At 45.5% G+C, this 18,529-nt stretch overlaps 1 protein-coding gene across 1 annotated transcript in view; it reads right to left on the bottom strand.

Moving 5' to 3' along the window:
* GAN (gigaxonin) overlaps positions 1-18,529 on the bottom strand; it is a 290,872-nt gene that overhangs the window by 75,834 nt on the left and 196,509 nt on the right. The window contains exon 8 of the mRNA XM_085638473.1: positions 15,336-15,472. Coding sequence (XP_085494599.1) covers positions 15,336-15,472 — 137 coding nt within the window. The remainder of the gene's footprint in view (positions 1-15,335; positions 15,473-18,529) is intronic.

An 18,529-nucleotide genomic window follows, 5' to 3' on the forward strand; every position in this document is an offset into this window, starting at 1 on the left:
AAGGGCAGTGGCAGCACAACAGACTATGGAGGGCAGTGGAAAGGGGGGCAGGGGCAACAAACCAACAATACAGGACTGGCAAGAGAGGCTGTGGCAATATAATAGACCATTGTGGGCAGAAGGAAGAGGCAGTGGTCATACATGCCAACAGACCCGTTTCAGCCAGGAAACGTCCAATGTTTTTAAGCTCAAATGGGCTTTACTTGATCTGTTTCCTGTCTACAATCTTCTCTTTTTCAATGTAACTCAAAGGGGAAAATCAATACCCCAGTTTTATTTCAAAATCTCCCTCTTACCAAGTTCAAAATGTTCGCAAGTATGGTACATTGGATCATGGTAGGCAGGAGGAATTGGGGTAGGGACATGGACTCGGATAACAGAGGACAGGAGGGACATTGAGAGGTGCACCAAACTGACCCTACAGGGCAGGCATCAGGGTTTGCAGCAGCACAATACACCACACAGGGCATGCGGGACGGGAGTGCAGCACAACAATCCATAGAAAGCAATAGGGAGGGGACAGGACCATGCACATGGACAACAGACAACAGAGGGGAAAGAGGCAATGGTAGCTAGCGGACCATAATGGACAGACAGGAGAGAAAGCTGCAGCATAACAGACCATAAAGGGCAGGAGGGACGGAGCAGGGGCATTACAATGGAACCGACAAGCCAGGAGGGAGGGAATAGGGGTCTGCACATGGAAACAGAGGGCTGGGGGCAAGGGGGCAGGGCAGGAGCAGCAAGATGACCATGGAGGTCAGGCAGGATGGGCACTAGAAACAAGACACACCATGGAGAGCACCAGTGAGACTATGATGGCATACACACAGACCATGGAGGGAAGGTGGGAGGGGGTCAGGAGAAGCTAGCTGACAACACAGGGAAGGTGGGAGGGGCCATGGCAGCACAGAAGACGATGCGTGGCAAGCGGGAGGGTTAGTGGCAGCACAATGGCTATGATGGGCAAGAAGGAGGGTGCAGGGCCATGCACAAAGGACCATGGAGGATAGAAGGGAGGGTCAGGACCTGGGCACAGACAAGAGAGTTCAGGCGAAGGGGCCTCACAACAGACCGCGCGGGGCAGGCAGGAGGAGCAGTTGCAGCACAACAGACCAGGGAGGGCAGAAGGGTGTGGCAGTAAAATGGACCATGGAGGACAGGAGGAAGGGGATAGGGGCATGGCATGTGGACAGGCAGGGTGGAGGTGGCAGGGACAGGTTACAGTCATCTGACAATGCTAGGCAGGTGGTAGGGGAGTGGCAGCTCAACAGAACCCTCAGAGTAGATAGGAGTGGCAGGTCCATGGAACATGGTGGTCAAAAAGGATGGAGCAGGGGCATGCACAAAGACATCGGAGGGCAGGGGGAAGGAGAATAGGGGCAGCAAGCAAAGCACAGAGGCTAAGCAGGAGGTCAATGATGGGCCATAGAATTGGGCAATGGAGGGCAGGATGAGTGGACTGGTACATCATGCTAAATGCAGGGCAGTGGCAGCACATCAGACCATGCATGGCAGGAGGGAGGAGGCTAGTCCATGGATTCAGACAACAGAGGATAGGGAGGAGGTGGATGGGGCAGCAAGCAAACTGTTCATAGAAGGTGGGTATTAGAAACTTTATTGTTTTTAAAATGTGTGTCTGTGCGAACTACTTAAAATATGAACAAGTATGCAGCATAATCTCACTTTTATTCAGGAAGAGGACGTTTGGGACTGTGACTCCGGGCTCACTTGGCAGAAACATCCCCTGACCCTTCACCCCCCATCGCAAAATGTAATGCCTGTGAAAAGTGTAGGTGGACGCAGTGTTATATAGAACATAGTCCTGAGAGCACGATTGAAAATGAAAATTAGATATGGTATATGGTATAAACTATGCACCAAATAGTGTGATATAAGATGAACCGGGGCGTGAAATATAATATGCAATACATTGTGCGCAATGACAGATTCATTGGAGAGCGCGAGATAGCACAGGCACTAGCGCTTGCTATGTGATATGCGCCTTGGAGTGTAATATGCACAGGGCAGTGTTGTGTAACCTAAGTAGTCTCTAAAGTTGTAATATAAAATATGTGCTGGGTAGTGTAACATTGCATATGCACTGTGACAAAGATATGGATCCCAGATTGTAATATGTATGGCATAGCGCTGTGCTTTATAACATAGGCATCGAGGAAGGCACGTTAGATGGGGCAATATAACCCGTGCGAAGGCAAGTGTGGCATGACATATTCACGGGGTGGTGTTACAGTGCACATGGGCTAGAGAGTGTCATAGCATACGCACTAGCTGGTGGAATACAACACAGAGGTGTGTGGCACTCGGCGGGCACTGGTGGGTGTAACACAGCATTGGGCTCAGCCAGGAGCACGCTGTGACTCTCAAGTGAGGTTTGTCTCCTTTCCAGAGAGTAAAATAAAAAGTATTACACATCCGGCGGTGGATGTGTGTTTTATTAACCGTGAGGGGGTTTCTTGCATAGTTTGGTCGAATTTTTGTCGAATCCCCTTTGAATGGCTTGGTGTGCATGTGTATTAAATGTGCCCGTCAATAGCTACCCATGTTTGTATAAATAAACGACAAGGGTGTCTACTTGGAGAGTACCCACCAGCGGGGGCGCCGGGATTAGGCACGGTAGGGTGTCAGACATGTCAGAGCTTCACTAGCAGTGTGAATACATTCTACGTGGATTCATTGTATGCATAGTCGCCTTTTAATGAATATCACGCAAATCGTCATGGTGATAGGTACATACGGTTTGTCCAGCATGTCCTAGGTGTTTCTACAAATATATATATATTTTTTTTTAAATAAAAAACAAAGGCCGGCCTTGGGGGATGGGGTCCCCGGGGCCATAAGTGGCCTGAGGAGGGGGGCAACACAGCCCCCCTCCTAAAGAATAACATTTTTTAAAAAAGGCCATGACCTGGGGGTCGGGGTCCCCGGGGCCGATTAAAGCCTTGGGAGGGCCAACTTAATTTTTTTCAACAAAAAAAATTAGGGTGCAGGCCCTGGGGGATGGGGTCCCCAGGGCTAATAAATTAGAAAAAGAAAGGGGGCCACACAGCCCTCCTTCTTAAAAATAAATAAATAAAAGACCGGCATCGCGCCGGAGGCCACGCCCCCTCTTTGCAGCACTCTGCAAACGCGCCCCCTGGGCAGTTGTAAGTTGAGGAATTAATTCCCCTTCAATACTGAGGGTCCCTGAGGGCCAACTAGCCCAACAGGTATCTCCAGTATGCGCCAGGGAGCTGCGTTGCAGACAGGTGTTCTGAGGCCACGCCCCTTTTTACACCTCCATGCAACGCAGCTCTGTGGCACTTACTGGAGGTACCTAGTGGGCTAGTTTGACCCTAGGGACCCTTAGGATTCAAGGGGACTTAATCTCTCAACTCAGAACGCCCACAGGCCCTGTGGCGCGTTTTTAAGTTGGGGAAATAATTCCCTTTCAATCCTGAGGGACCCTGGGGTCCAACTAGCCCACCAGGTGCTTCCAGTAAGCACCACTGCTCTGCGTTGCAGAGAGGTGGTGCAGGCCGTGCCACTTTTTACACCTCTCTGCAACGCAGCTCTGTGGCGCTTACTGGAGGTACCTAGTGGTCTAGTTGGACCCTAGGGACCCTCAGGATTTAAGGGGACTTAATCTCCCAACTTAAAACGGCTACAGGGCGTGTTTACACAGTGGGGAAGGGAGGGGACGGGGCATGAGGTGACGTGTTCAAACACGCCCTGAGGTGCGTTTTAAGAGGTAGTTTTAATCCCCTGCCCTATTATATACTAGGGGCATACAGAGGAGGTCATGCTAATCACAGGGGGACCCCAACACATAGTGTGCCCTAGTGTATGTAGGTGTTTTCACTGTATTCTGAGTGTCTTTTAACATAGCACTGGCTCTAGGACTGGTTAGTCAGACTCAGTTACCACCAGTATCCATCTGAAAAAGTTGAGGGTACAGGATGATTTTGCAACAAGGCTTGTTTCTGCTCTTCTGTTTGTTCTTTCTGCACGTTATACTTCTTCCTGCACTTTTCTTCATCTTTGAGGACTTCTGTTGCTTCTTTCTGCATTTCTTTTTTTTCCTTTCTGTGCGTTTCTCCTCCTTTCTTCACATGTCCTATCTCTGTAGGCATAGCTAGAAATTAGCATTTAAAAAACCTTTGTAATTCACTGAAAAAAACATAGGTTTCAGGCACGTTATAGCTAGGAATTTGCATTTAAAAATCCTTAGAAATTCACTGAAAAAACCATAGGTTTCAGGGGTGTTATAGTTAGCTGGACTTGTCACTCGTACAAAACCATAGAAATTCCCCCGTTATAGTTAGTTCAGCTAACTATAACTCGCGCGAACGCAATGCACTGCTGATGACGTCACATATTACATCACTCATGGCATGGTCAGTGACATCACTCATGACATCTCTGATGACATCACTGATGACATCATCCTTGTGATAGAGTGGCAGACCTCCTCTCCCCCTAATATAACCTTTGATACACACATTCAAAAATAGAAATTAAAATGTTCAAAACAATGGACATACCAATACCAGTTACAACAACCTATTCAGTAATTGTAAGATCCACATCCACTCATTCACCAACAGTCCTATACAGTCACTCATACATGTACTCACTCATCATATGTACTCATACACCTATACATCCTGTTACACAACGCCACTCATCCATAGAGTTACTCACACACATAGTCACTCATGCTAATAAGGAATCAAACATCCGTTTACCTGCATATACAGTTATACACACACCACCACACTTACTTCTAGAGAAACTTACACATACTTAGTCTTTTTAACAATCACTTATAGAAACACATACTTATTCATACAGGAACTCTTTCAATCTCTCACTCTCACATATACTCACTTATATACACCAATAGTCACATATACTAGTTTAAAACATATGTAGTTACTCATAGAGACACTATTGAGACAGTCATTCACTCAGTAACACACCCATGCACACACTCATCCACCCATACAGTCCTGCACACATGCTGTCTTCAACACATACAAACAGTGAGTCACTCATTCATGCACCTATGCACTACGTAATACCCCCCACCGAACCATACAGACATCAGACACTTGTACTGATACTCAAAAAACCAACTAATAACCTATATAGACACTCATGTAGCTACTCACCAACCCATGCAGCCACTTATACACAAAATGAGAGACTGATACAGATATTTACATATTTAAACATTACTCACTAAGCCATGTATTCACTAAGATACACTTAATCAGTCAGTTATACAATCAATTTTTCAAAAACAAATCATCCATTTAGACACTTATATACCCATTTATTCTTCCATCGACCTTGAGATATACATATATAAAACATATGTAATTTTCAGAAAAACACACATTCACTGGATGATGTCAGTGATGTCATTAGTGATGTCATTTGAGATGTCATCAGTGATGTCATGAGTGATGTCACTGACCATGTCATGAGTGATGTAATATGTGACGTCATCAGCAGTGCATTGCGGGCGCGCGAGTTATAGTTAGCTGAACTAACTATAACGGGGGAATTTCTATGGTTTTGTACGAGTGAAAAGTCCAGCTAACTATAACACCCCTGAAACCTATGGTTTTTTCAGTGAATATATATATATATATATATATATATATATATAGATACATACACTTCGACTTTAATTTTTTTCTGCAGTGGAACAGGTACTCGTCATGTGACCAAGACCCCGAGAGAGGTCAAAACGCGTCTATGTTTTGCCATTAAATGTTTGAATTAATTTACTGCAGCAATTGTAGTGCCTCGTTCTTCCCCGCCGAAGTTTTACGATTTTGGAATTCCGGTGCGATATATATAGATATATATATATATATATATATCAGGCAAAATACTAACAAAACTTGTGCTGGCTGCCGGGCTACTTCAGTGTTTAGTTCTATATATAAACAGCCAATGGCTAGTTCAAGATGATCATCACGCGGTTGAGTAATGCCCCTCAAGTCCAGTCTAATTTATTTGATTTAGTTCTCTGCTGAGAACAACAAATTTCATACAAGGCGATTGTTGTAACTATACACATAAAACAATCAATACAAATTTAAAAAAGTTTTTAAAAATGTAAACAAGTTGTGACATACACATTCGTCTGGAGGAGAGTTAAAAAGCGTGATCAGACTCTGCACAGATGCGCTGTTATATCTAAATTGTATTGGTTTTAAATAGTGCCTTCTAGCCTCAACCAGTATAGGGTTTGGGCATACCAACAATACATGCTTCAGATCTTGCACACCAGTATTGCAAAGTTCACAATTACTGGTAATGTTTTCTGTGTGAGTCCATTTAAAAGTCAGTGAGTTAAAAGGGAGTAACCCGAGCCGCAATAAAATTATACACCGCCGAATTCCATGCCCCAAGGAAAAACATATATATTGTTGGGCCTGTTTGTATGTAATGGCTTCTGCGTAATGTTCATAATGGTGTAATTTGGAACAATGCAAGATGTCCAAATCGTAGCTGATCCTTGGCGTCGGATGTTTCAGGAAAAGCTTCAATTGGGCGGGAGTCCATGATTTCAAAAGTGCAATTGTGCATTTTGATAGTTTAAAACCAATAATCAGATTCTGACTTGGAGTACATTTTGTAGATTCGGGCTCAAATGTTTTTTTTTTTTACTAAGAACCTTAAGGTGCCTTGATCTGCATGTAAAAGATTGTACGCCCATCTTAGTAAATTGGTGATCGCTCTGGCAAAAGAATTGACTAAGGAGAATTCTAAACGCAGAGTTTGTGCAGGAACAGCTTGTTGGACCTTAGCCAATTTACAGAGGATTTTCCCTTCTTTAAGTTGTATTTCATGCCACTGGGTAATTGGTATATATTCCAGGGCATACGATAAAATTGGGTGAATCTTAGAACTGTACACCTGTAGTAAGAAATGGAAGTGTTATTGCCCGGAAGAAGAATATAATTGTTACAGTGCTCCCACATGAATATCTGCTTTACGGCTTAAGTGCTGCAGGTGGGAAGAGTTTCCTAGAGATTGGTTAAAAATCCGCCCCAAATAGGTATATTCTTTTACCACTTCTAAAGTTTCTCCTCCCAATGTCCAGTGGTATTTTGTGTAATGACTTCTCCCTCTGAACTGGACTATTTTCGTTTTAGTTGTATTTGGAACCAAGACATTTTCATTTGTATATCTTGTTAGCACGTCTAGGTTCATTTGTAATCCTAAAGCGGTGAGCTAAAAAAGGACTACGTCATCGGCGTACATCATGGTATGTATGTTACATGATGTAATCTTCGGGGGGAAATTAACGACCTGTAGAAAACGGTCCGGGAGGTCACTGAGGTATAGTGAAAAAAGGAGGGGAGCCAGAAGGCAACCTTGCCTAAGACCATTTGGTGTAGCGATTGGGCTGGTGAGTCCCTTTTCTTTTCCCAGTTGTGCCTGGCACCAAGTGTCAGAATGTAGTGAGATAATTAGATGAAGGAGAGTTTCAGGGATTCCCTGGTTTCTGAGTTTTTTCCCCCAGAGTGTTGGCATGTCCACTCTATCAAATGCAGTTGAGAAATCGACAAAGACCGCATAAATGACCTGCGATTTTAAGGCTACGTATTTCTCGATAATAGTCTGTAGAACCGCTATATTATCCGTTACTGAATGTTTCTGCCTGAACCCGGCCTGATTAAGAGGGATCACTCCAGAAGAAAAGGCACAATATTTGAGATGGCCCAGGACACTTGCCGCAAAGATCTTCCCTATTACGTCCAACAGTGCAATCTGTCGGTAGTTGCCTGGATGCAGCTGGGATCCTTTCTTACATATTGGGATAACAATACTCCCCTTCCATGATTTGGGAATTTTTCCGGTAGAGTAGCAGTGAGAGAATAATGGTGCTAAGAATTTGCTCCATTCCACGGGATTGCTTTGTAGTGCCTTCATCGGAATTTTATCCGGGCCCATTGCAGCTGATGATCTTGCTTTCTTTATGTGATACTCTATTAGGCAGGCCACAGGAGGAGAAGTATTTTGAATATTTTCCATCTGAGCACGTAGTGGATAACTCAATTTTTCTTGATTCAGATTTGATTATATAGACTGCGTAGGAATTTTTTCCATTCAATCGGGGGAACTGGTGATGCTTGCAAGGTTTTCTTTGTTCCTGTTTGTTTGGCTATGAAGCTCCAATACACCTGATTGTTGTTTTGTTTTGCTGCAGTTTGGATTTCGACCCAGTTTTTGTCCTGCAGTGATTTTCGCATTTTTTCTTTTTCCCTCCTCCGACAATTTTTTAGATGTTTTATTTCCTGTTTTCTTGTCTCAGAAGGGTGTTGAAATTTCATGCGAATTAATTTGTTTAATGCCATAACTCTTATATCTGGGATCTTTCTTATTTGGGCTTCAGCTCCGTTGTCCAGATGATTGAAATTTGCCTGTAGAGCTTGCATTATTTTATTAAGCACTATTTTGAAGTTTGCTATTGGGTCAGTGGAACGCATGAATCCAAATACTTTTGCCTTGTCAATAGCGTAGTTGATTTTATTGAAAGCAGTGGATGCCCATTATATTCTCCTTTGGGCCTGATTCACGAGTACGGAACTTTGAGTAATGCCCCTCTATACTAGTATATGGCTGCTTCACTGACAACCCGGGAGAATTGACTAAGTAGCCTGCAGGGGGGGTCCTAATCTTGCAGGGGCACCCTCTCACTTCGAACCAAGCACCCTGCCCTCAGAATTGTAAAGGCCTGCTATAGGGGTGACTTGTAGGTTTTAGGTGCAGTGACCCTTAGATATAGTTAACCTATATCTTAAGTAGTGCATGCACGACTTACACAAGCTGCAATGGCAGGCCTGTAGTTCCATTTTGAACGGTCTTTCATGGGTGGCATAATACATGCTGCAGCCAATGGGAGACCGCTGGGGTACCTATGCCATGGGTACATGTATACCATATACTAGGGACTGACAAGGGTACCCCAGTATCCAATCTGAGGTGTACCAAGTACATGCGTAACAGTTTAGGGAGAAAGCAGATAGACTTGGGTCCTGATTAGCAGGATCCCGGTCAGACTAGTTTAAAACAGCATTATATCCGGCGAAAAGTGGGGGTAACCATAAGAAGCAGATCCTACTTTCCTACAGTGATGCACCTCAAAGGGGTTCTTTTCTGTCACGCTTTACCTTTCTTGGCACCACAGTACCCCATAAAAAGCTGGTTATCCAGTTGTTAATTATTGGTGCAGTCCACATACCTGCCTAGGCCTAGGATACAGCATGTGGAGCCACACCTCCTTCTTAGTGTGATTTGATGAGAGATAAAAGGTTGGAAGAGTCATGGACTGACTGACATGGGGTGGAGCCATCACTTTTGGCAGGAAAGCAGTGTTGGTCCACAGCATCAACTTATTATGGTAAACAGAGGTTGGGGGGGGGGGGGGCGAAACTAAGCCTGTTGTGCGCTCACCTACCTAGCTGAAAGTATTGCCTCTTGAAAAAACAAACATTTTCAAAATAAACATCCTTAAGGGACAAGTATGCAGGGCTTCAAACAAATCCCCAAGGTAAACCCAAATTAAGATCCTTATGGGGTACAATAAAGGAGGTTAGAGGATACTGATTTGTCAATCCCTTCAAAAAACGCATTTAAATATGGAATTTGACAAGGGATGGCTGCTTAGGTAGAGAGAGTAACACCAACAATGCAGCCAGATACTCCTTGGCTGTGCAATTTGTACAACTACTCCTAACTAGGGAAAGTGTGAATTGCAGGACTCGAGACAACTTGGCCTGTAAGGGTTGTACATCATTGTCTGCACACCATTTATTTTTAAATGTTTATATAACGCAAACATGACCCCGGGGGTTTAAGAGCACTTTACAATTTAGCAATCACAAAATGGTACAGGAAGTAGTAACAATAAACCAACAGATCGTCATACAATCATAACAGTTAAATAGTAAAATATGGGTGAGGAGAGCGTGCTCTAAAGTGCCTGGTAGGCTGGGGTTTCAGAGCAGAAATGTGTTAATCAGTAGCTCTTTAACTTCCTTTTTGAAAGAAGCAGTCAAGGGATTCAATCTGATTTCAGGGGTTGGGAATTCCAGATTCGCGGGGCGATACCCAAGAAAGCTTGATTGTAAGTTTTCTTTTTATGGAGTTTCTGTGGCTTCAAAAGCAAGGTGCTGGCACTTCTAGAGGATCTAGAGACAGAGAGCTCAACTTTTTGTGCGAGGTATGTCGGGTGTTAAAATTTAAGGCTTTGTGGGTCATGCATGCAATTTTCAGTTGTATCCTTGCTTCATATGGGAGCCAATTTAGGGATTTCAGCTCAGGCGTGATATGGTTGTTTCTATTAGAACCTGTGATGAGGCTTGCAGTAGACCTGAGAGAGGCCCTTAGTGGAGCCATCTAAGATACAGGAAGGAGAAGAGGGTTGTGCTTCCATAATCCATCTAGGAAATCACTAGGGCTGGTACCACAGCCTTGAAGTCATCAGGAACAAACCTGCTCCATCTGCCAGAGTAAGCAGATTTTGTAAAGAGGCAATGTGCGTAAAGAATGACGACAACCACCTCCGGTGGCAGGTGGATGGAGCTGAGGTGCCCCGCTCAATATCCACGTATGAAGTTGGAGGCCTTAAAGATTGGGGTGCAGCACCATCCCCTCAGATTGGGAGAGGAGGCCCAGTCTGAATGTCAGCTTGAGTGGGGGACATGTGGAATAGCGCCAAAGATCTGGGTACTACACCCTCCTTAGCCAATCCAGAGCAATGAAAAGAACTTTGACCCGGTCTTGGAAAATCTTCAGTACCAGAGAAAGGGTTTTGGGGGTGGGAGGGAATAGTACAGCTGAAATTTCCACCCGAACTGAAACACGTCCTCGAGGGCTTCCATCAACATATACGGGAGAATACAGAACTGCTGCCATTGAGCGTTTTCCGGCCAGGTGAAAAAATACACCAAAGGAGTGCCTTACTTGGCAAAGATGTCCTGGACTACCAGTGGTGCAAGTCACCACTCATGATTGGCAAGATAATGCCAGCTAAAGCTGGCGGCTCAGACGCTCAGAAACCCAGATAGGTGATCAGTGGCGAGTCAAATCCCTTTGCAGTGTGCCAAAGATTACAGTTTCAACGCCTCCAGGCAAAGGAGGGGAGACCCTACTCCCCCATGCTTGTTCACAAACCACATGGCTGTTGTGTTGCCTGTCAAGATCTGGCATACCAACCTTGGATGGAGGGGAGGAGGCCTTGAGTGACAGCTGAATCATCCACAGTTCCAACACGTTGATGTGAAGAACCTGTTCTTCCGGAGACCAGAGACTACTGATCTCCAGATCCTCCAGGTGACCTCCCCACCTATAGGTGGAAGCATTGGTCACTTTCGTGGCCACAGTCAGTGAGGAGTAAAGGCTATCCCACAACTCAGGTTCACCTCATTTTCCCACCGAACCACTTCCTCCACAGCACTAGGGGAGATCAAGATAGAGTGTGCCAGATCCCCCTCTTTACTGTAGCAACTGCCTGCTGAAGCGCCACTCCAGTGCTCTTATGTCCCAACGTGCATGCATAACTAAGAGAATGCAGGAAGCCAGAAAACCTAGGAATCTCAGGACTGGAACTCACAAGCCTTGGCAAAAGGGCAACACTATTTGCCTAAATGCCAGCAATCCCCTAGTTGGATTAGAGGCATGGAGAAGAGTGGTGTCCAGAACTGACCGTTAAGTAAAATGTTGAAAACAATGCTGTTCTAGTCTCCGGTTCTGTGCTGGCTGAGCGCCGAGATATACCTCTGGGCATGATTTGTTGTGCTTTATCAAGTTTTATTAACATAACATATTAACATAACATGAACTGCAGTCGTTGGAAGGGCCTCAGGTGAGATTTGTGCTGTTGATGGAAAAGCCCAGATCCAACAGCAGAGACACATTTGACTGCAGATGGCGCAACTCAGTTTTGATCAGCCAGTCCAGGTATGGGAAAAACGAGATGGCTGATCATCTGAGGTAAAGACCGGAGGCGTTCATGTCAAACCAAAAGGGAGTACTGTAAACTGATAGCGTGTGGAACTCACTACAAAACATGAATACTTCTGATGATACCACAGGATTGGAATGTGTAAGTAGGCATCCTGCAGGTCCAGTGACACCATCCGGTCTCCAGCTTTCTACACCAGTAACACTGGAGCTACAGTCAACACCTTAAACATTTCCTTTATGAGGAAGAAGTTCTACTCCCTGAGGTCAGGATCGGACACAAACCGCCATCCTCCTTGATTACAAGGAAATAACGGGAGTAGCATCCTTGACATTATTCCAGTTTCGTCACTAACTCCACAGCTCCTTTCTGCAGTAGTGCTGCCACACCCTGTTGCTGGATGGCAAGAAGGAGAGGAAGATGGGGGTGGGATGAGGATGGAGCCCGAAGCAAGTCTTAAGGCCCTCGGGTCGGCAGAAAGGAGGACCTTTTCCCCACAGCCTTCAGTATGCTTGAGGAAGAGAACTAAGAATGCTTTTTGGAGGAGGGTTGGGGGAGGGGGGGGGGGAGGCTTGCAGGAGGGATCCACACCCCTTACCTCTGCTTCTACCTTTGTGCAGGTGTTGGGGTAGCTGACTTTGCAGCTGGTAAGATTCTTGAAGGAGAAAGGAGAAACGGCTGGAGTATCCCAGAAAGCGATGAAACAGGCTGCACAGACTGTTGCGGGCCCATAGAACAAGCTGTTGCCCCGCTGGTCTTGATCTTTCCAGAGCTGCATTTACTTTCTGTCTAAATAGTCGCCCGAAAGGGTAGGTCAATAAGACTAACCTGCACATCACTGGACAAGCCTGATGTTCTGAGCAAGGCATTGGTCCCGGTGGAGACTGCCGGTGCTCACTGAGCATGCCACAGAGTCGGCAGAATAGAGTACTGACAATTATATGGCACAAAACATTCGGGCCTTTCTGCAGCACTTCATAGAAATTGCCATGCATGTCTTTTGGAACATTTGGTCTAATCAGCTAGGTCATGTCCCAGAAGGCTTGGGTCTAACAAGCCAATAGGCAATCAGCATAAAAGGAGTTAAGGGCCATACTTCCAGCTGCGAAGATCTTCTTTCCCCATGCTTCAAGCCTTTTGGATTCCCTGTCCTTTTGGAATCCTTGACCAAGGGAACGTGCCTTACAACTGCTCAGAAAAAAAAAATCACGCTTGGATCACCAAACTCTCCAGAAATGGATGCACAGAGATAATTGGAGAATCTCCAGGAGCAGAACGAGAACACCTGACTACAAGCCTATTGACCACTGGTGCAGAGGAAGGTTTCCCTCAAGCTGCCGGCACAGACTCCGCTAAGGCCTCTTAAAAGGCAGGGGAGATTCCAAAGTAGAGAAGGGGGTAGGAGAACCTCTGTGAGGACATTTCACATCCACAGAAGGTAGGAGTAGGTCTAAGACTTCAGCCACTTTCTTGACCACCAAATTAAATTAGCATAAACTTCAAGTTTGGGGGTCCAGCAAAGAAAACTCCATATCCAGTTCCAGTGAAGTGTCAAGGCCACTAGCAGAGGGCAGTGCCAGGATGTCAAAGGGTGACACCCCCCACCTCTTCAGAGGCATACAGATTCAAGGGGTTGGATTTGGAGACATATGTATCATGCATCCTCTTGCCTGTAGTCCTTTTGTTCAATTAGTCAATGAGACTCACTCCTGGAACTCTTCTGAGGAGTGGGGACGATAGGCAGAGGAGGCAGTGCGGATGGCTCCAGCTTGGCTCCAATGGTGGCGAGGGCGGTGGTGTTGATGGCTTTGGTGGATCCACCGATAGAGGAATTGCATAGTTGTGCATCAGCATGAACATCGGGAGGCCGTGTGGAGCTCCATGTCTCAAGGGCATACCAGAAAGACTCAAGGAACTCCCTAAGATGCCAACCATAGCATTGAAAAATGCTGCTAAATCCGCACCCAGTGGCAGGAACTCTGGAAAAGGATACTGCGCGGGAAGGTCTGGTACTCAAGGGGCTGGCACTGATCAATCCAGGAAGTACAGAGACAGTGCTGATGCAGTTGGCTCAAAGTTCGGGCGAGCTGTGAAACCAGTTTAGACCCAGTAGGAGCGAGTTCTGAACACTCCACCATGACTAACTCCAGCTCAGAGAAAGAAGCTCTTGTAGGCGATCGGGTCATCTGACTGACTTACCTCGGAAACGCTTATTGTGTTTTCTGGGCTTCTTTTTCTTTGCTCCAGATGTGTGAGGAGGGAGATCTGGATCTTGGCCTCGACCAATTACGACTTCGCCTGTCATCCCGAGCCATAAAGAGCTTGGTCGTTCATGCCCCAGTGGCTTTGGGTTGCATTCCTAACAGGAGTTGCAGGTATATATGAATGGCGGTCGGAACCTAAGCACCACACACAGATTGTATGTGTGTCAGTGATGAACATCTGTCCATAGCAATCTCTACAAGGGCTTCAAGCCCAAACGATTGGGAGGAGACATGACGCTACACTAAACAGTTTTGCGTGAGGAAAACTCACGACTCTCAGAAGTGAACGAGCTCCAAATCAGAATTGAAGGTACAGAAAAAAAAATTACTTGCGTTGTTGCACCAGAATACGCTCTACACGGCTTCAGTGATGTCATCTGATGTCACTTCTGGTATTGATGTGAAGCCAGCACTCCCTACCGGTGACCTGAGAGCTTTGAATTTTCCGGACCTAGTCTGACACTTGGGATTATTCTACAGATTAAGAACCTGCAGGTAGAAGAATCCATCAGAACACCACCTCTGTGCAAAATAAGATTGTGGCTTCTCACTTGACTGCAATAACCGGTCTTACAAACCAAGGCAAATGCCTTCCTCCAAGCACAGTAACATAGTTGGGGATCACTTGATGTTCTTCTCTCTGTGAGAGTTAGACCGAATTAGAAGTCATGTTCCCCCATCCACTAAAAGACCTACAAAAGCCATGAAATTTTTAAGATTTGATTTTTATTTTCAGCCACTGATTGCTCATAAGTGCATACCACGGACACCCTGTTTTGTACAAACCATGCAGTGCTAGTCCTTCTCAAAGTGAAAAATATCATAAACATATTCAAATTTGGGCTTGGGAAATGTGGTTTCAATATATTTGCACAGAAGGGGCAAAAATTGCACACGACTGACCCTTCCACTGAATTGGTAACTCCTCATCAAAACTAACTTTATGCTCCGGGCGAAATGCCACATAAATAAGAATGACTTTGTGAAATCTCGTTTAATTATCAGACCACCCTTTAACTAATCAACTTCTTTAATAAATATTGGCTAGTCTTACTATTTTCGTTTGATCAATTACTCACCTCCTTTCTTTGAGAGGACAAATTGCTGTCCACTGTTGAGTCTTAGGATCATAGCTTTCAACTGATTCAAACAGCTTTCCATATGATCCTCCTCCCATTGCATAGATTTTCTTCTTCATAGCTGCATAGCAACCAATCTGGAAAAGCCCACAATATTAAAAGAGGGATTAAAACACTGTGTTAAACTGTAGCTCAGTCATGGTGTATACAAAGCACTTTCTACAGAATTAATGATTGGAAGCATCCTAATAACAGAGGAAAAATACAAAAAAAGCCAGAGATTGTTAGAGAATGACGAAGAGTGACGGCTATAAAAATGCAGCAACTGAAGCCACGGTATTGGCACCCAGAAAGAATATAGACAGGGCACACTTGCATTCAATGTTCAAAGTGAAAGGAGAATAGACATTCATGGGATAATAATAAAACACTCAGTCAATAACCGCAACCACAACAAGGTGATGGATGGAGTGCTTGAATTTCTCTCAGCCACTGGCAATCTGCACCCCAATCTATTGTTTTTTGCCCACCATTCCACCTCAGTCTGGACCCAGCCATATGCAGATCAGTCTTGACCCTGCACCCAATGGGAACAGTCCAGCCCGAACTGCCAAGGCAGGCTCTCTCTGAACCGGAATATAAGCAATCTAGGACCTGTTTCGCCCTCATTAAGGGCTTTCAGACAGGTATAGCTTGATTCCTTACTCTTTGATCCCACTTATGAGATAGATATAAAAACAGTAATGTGTAAAATCATTCACTACAGCCACTCTAGTTATTACTGATGGGGAAAATAATTGTCCAACATAAATTGACGAGGAATTACTGTGATGTTCGTTTTACTTTAAAGGTATCTGTGGACGAGAGATGATGAGGAAATGGTGCATTGATGATGATCAAATGTTAGTAGGAGGTATCTTTTTTCAGAAGGCTGTATCCTTCTGCTATGCCTTTTTTTATACCACTAACTTGCATGTTAACATGTAAGAGGCACAAATTGGGACACAAAAGAAGGAATGTGGAGGTCTGTCATGGCCTCTTTCTGTAGCTCACCATTAACTGAGAATCCTATCCATTATTAGTTTTTTTCATAAGTACCAAATGGTGAAATACCATAAGGAGGCAGATAGCGAAGTCAAATATATGGGTAAATATGCTACAGCTAGGATCTATGGGGAGGCCGACAGGCCGGGCTCGGTGCTGGTGGCACTGGCCCGCCGCAGATCAGAGGCTGGTGTCATAGCTGAGCTGGTTGACGAGGAGGGCTCTATCCTAACAGAGCAGGTGCATATTAACAGTCGGTTTCGCAGATACTATCAAGAGCTATACAGCTCTAAGGTTGCCCCTAGTGATGAAGATATATTGAGTTACCTTGAATACATCAAGCTCCCGTGGTTGACAGATTGGCACCGTGAATTCCAAATGCGCCCTTTTGAAGTTGCGGAGATACGACTGGCATTAAATTCCATGCGTGGGCAGTGCCCCAGGACACGACTGGTTAACAGTGTCATTGTACAAAGCTATTAGTGCCATTTTAATTGCCCACCTGAATACCCTGTTTCAAGAGATGGGAGTAACTGGTGTCCGGCGCCTTCCATGCGCGAGACCCTGATAGTTATTGAAACCTGATAAAGACCCCAAAAATTGTTCCTATTATCGGCCTCTCTCATTACTTAATGTGGACACAAAAATATTTGCTAAAATACTGGCTAATCGTCTATCTCCATTGTTGCCCCTATTGGTCGGCCCGGAGCAGGCCAGATTTATACCGGGCTGTACGCTGTCCTCCAATCTAAGGACTGTGTTTGGTGCCCTTCAGCATGTCCGACCAGAGGTTAAGGCGGCTGCAGTTTTTTTAGACGCAGAGAAGGCCTTCGATACCATTGAATGGAAATGTAGGCTTGCCGTACTGCGACGCATGGGAGCTGGAGAGGTCTTCCTTTAATTGGTATTGGTGCTTTATAATTCGCCAGTAGCACGAGTGCGCACCGGTGACACGGTCTTCGCCCCAGTTCCAATATCGCGGGGCACTAGACAGGGATGTCCCTTGTCCCCTCTATTGTATGCGGTGGCCGCTGAACCCCTGCTGAGAGAGCTGCAGGAATATCACAGACACAGAGGGCTTCGCTTCCCCAAATACAATTTAATTGTCTCGGCTTATGCTGATGACATGCTCTTGTACGTCTGAGACCCTGACGTCCACCTTGCCCCGGTAATTCGTAAAGTGTTGCGCTTTGGTGGTCTCTCCGGCCTCAAGATCAATTGGGACAAATCAATAATTTCTCCATTAACTCCGGCTACAGTGCCGATTCCCCTGGACTTCCCTCTCCAGTGGACATCCGATCCGGTTCGTTATTTGGGAATTCAAATCCATTCCGATGCGGACAAAGTGATTAAGGCGAATTACGGCAGAGCTATTGCCAAGTAAGGCGATTATATAGATAGATGGATTCAGCTTCCACTTTCGTTGGTGGGAAGGGTCTCGCCTAATGAAACTGATTGTGCTCCCCCGCTTTCTTTTTCTCTTCGTCAATATACCCATAGTAGTGCCCCAGCATATGTTCAGAGAGTTGCGTACCCTGATGACTAGGCTGGATTGGGCGGGCAAGTCGCCGCGAGTGGCACTAGACATCCTCACTTTGCCTTATACTGCGGGAGGCCTGGGATCGCCAGATTTGGAATTGTATTACACAGCGGCGCAAGCTTCGCACGCCCATTGTTGGGTCCATGGTTCACATGATCTGCCACACCTCCAGATTGAAAAGGTGGCTGCTAGCCCGAACCGCTTGCCGCGCATATTAACTCAGCCGCCTATCAGACGCTGCGGAGTACTAGATTCGGTAAATTCTATAGGTCATGCTAGGCACGTGCTACTTAGGATGCATGTTGGTGCTCAATTATACTCGCCGCTTTTGAGGGTGGAATGGTGTCAGTGGCTCACTCAGCTCAGAGCGAGGGACTTCGCTCGTTGCATAGTCTTCGTATACACAAAATGGGCGATTTGTTTAGGGATGGAAGGGTACGCTCCTGGGAGGAGGTGGTTGTTGGGGCAACGGGGCCCTCTGCACTAACGCAATTTTAATTCTTTAGGACACGACATGCTCTGCGCGCGGTTCTGGGCGACGAACACCTAGAGCCATTGGAGCTCCCTGCCCTATCGTATTATTACGCTCCAAGTCACCTGTCAAAATAGG

This window comes from Triturus cristatus, chromosome 12 (assembly GCF_964204655.1).
Source record: "Triturus cristatus chromosome 12, aTriCri1.1, whole genome shotgun sequence".
Lineage (NCBI taxonomy): Eukaryota > Metazoa > Chordata > Amphibia > Caudata > Salamandridae > Triturus > Triturus cristatus.